At 64.9% G+C, this 1,196-nt stretch overlaps 1 protein-coding gene across 1 annotated transcript in view; it reads right to left on the bottom strand.

The window, feature by feature from the left end:
- The window catches only part of SSRP1 (structure specific recognition protein 1), a gene marked incomplete at its 5' end in the record, with an annotated part of 7,748 nt that extends 6,575 nt beyond the window's left edge, over positions 1-1,173 (bottom strand). Inside the window, 4 exons of the mRNA XM_010004632.1 lie at positions 239-367; positions 493-596; positions 679-909; positions 985-1,173. Of these exons, the coding sequence (XP_010002934.1) occupies positions 239-367; positions 493-596; positions 679-909; positions 985-1,173 (653 nt within the window). The remainder of the gene's footprint in view (positions 1-238; positions 368-492; positions 597-678; positions 910-984) is intronic.
- Between the last annotated feature and the right edge of the window lie 23 nt (positions 1,174-1,196).

Genomic DNA, 1,196 nt, shown 5'->3' with positions numbered 1-1,196 from the left:
AGTGTTGAAGGGCAGGTTGGATGGGGCTTGGAGCAGCCTGGGCTGGTGGGAGGTGTCCCTGCCCATGCAGGGGTGGCACTGGAATGTCTTTGAGGTCCCTCCCAACCCCAACCAGTCTGTGATTCTATCATTCTCCTGCCCCAGCTTCCCAGGCGAGAGCTTCCCTCACCCAAGGAGGGCTCTGAGCCCCCTCTCCACCCTGCAGCAGGTTGGTCCCACCCTCCCCGTGGGGTCTCACCCCTGGAAGTTCCCAGGCACGGTGATCTTGCGGTTGACCAGCGCCTTCATCACCCGACTGACCATCTCGTAGAGCGACCCCGACATGTTCTTGGTGAGACGCCCCTCGAAGCGCTTCTCCACCTCCTCCCTGCGCGGCCAAGGAGGGGGCAGCGCTGAGGGGGGCAGCCCGGGGGGCTCAGCACCTCCCTCCCCACAGCCCCCTGCCCGGGGGAGGGGAGGGCAGGGAGGGGGCTTGGCAGGAGCTGCGCTCACTCGTTCATGTTGAGGGTGAGGGAAATGTCCTCGTCCTTGGAGAAGAGCAGGATGAGGAAGTGGTAGCGGGTCTGGCCTTGCTTTATCGGGGGGTCCAGGCTGATCTGGAAGGAGAAGAGGCCCTGAAACCCCCCTGAACCCGTCACCTGCAGCCCCCTGGGGTGGGGGCAGCCCCCGTGCCCTCACCACAAAGAACATCTGTCGCTGGTCCTTGTGGGGCAGCAGGAAGAGGCGCAGCACCGTGGTGTAGGGGATCTTGTAATCGAAGGTCTTGCCGTGCAGGTGCAGGAAGGTGGGGTAGATGCGGATGTCGTAGCGGCCGCGCGGCGTCAGGCACTGCAGCTCCCGGAAGATGCAGATGGCATCTCCCGTGGCCTGGATCACGTCTGCCTTGGACAGGACGTTCTGGGCAAAGGCCTGAGAGGGAGAGGGAGTCACGGGGGGCACCATCCTCCCCCGCCATCCCCCTCAAGCTCCAGAACCCCCGCTCACCTCCACAGGGTCCACGCCATCCTCCTGGGTGGGCGGGACGTAGAAGCGGACCTCCATGAGGGACACCTCGGCGTCATCGTTCTGGTGGAACTCCAGTGTCACCTCGTTCTTCCCCGTGGTGCACTGGGACACGTTGCTGAGCGGGATCTCGAACACCGGCTGCTCCCCGATGTCGAAGGACAGCAGCTGCCCTGGGGTGGGGGGGACAGGGC

This window comes from Chaetura pelagica, unplaced genomic scaffold, assembly GCF_000747805.2.
Source record: "Chaetura pelagica isolate M959 unplaced genomic scaffold, ChaPel_1.0 scaffold1629, whole genome shotgun sequence".
In the NCBI taxonomy this organism is placed as follows: Eukaryota; Metazoa; Chordata; class Aves; order Apodiformes; family Apodidae; genus Chaetura; species Chaetura pelagica.
This window is presented reverse-complemented; position numbering and strand designations above follow the sequence as displayed.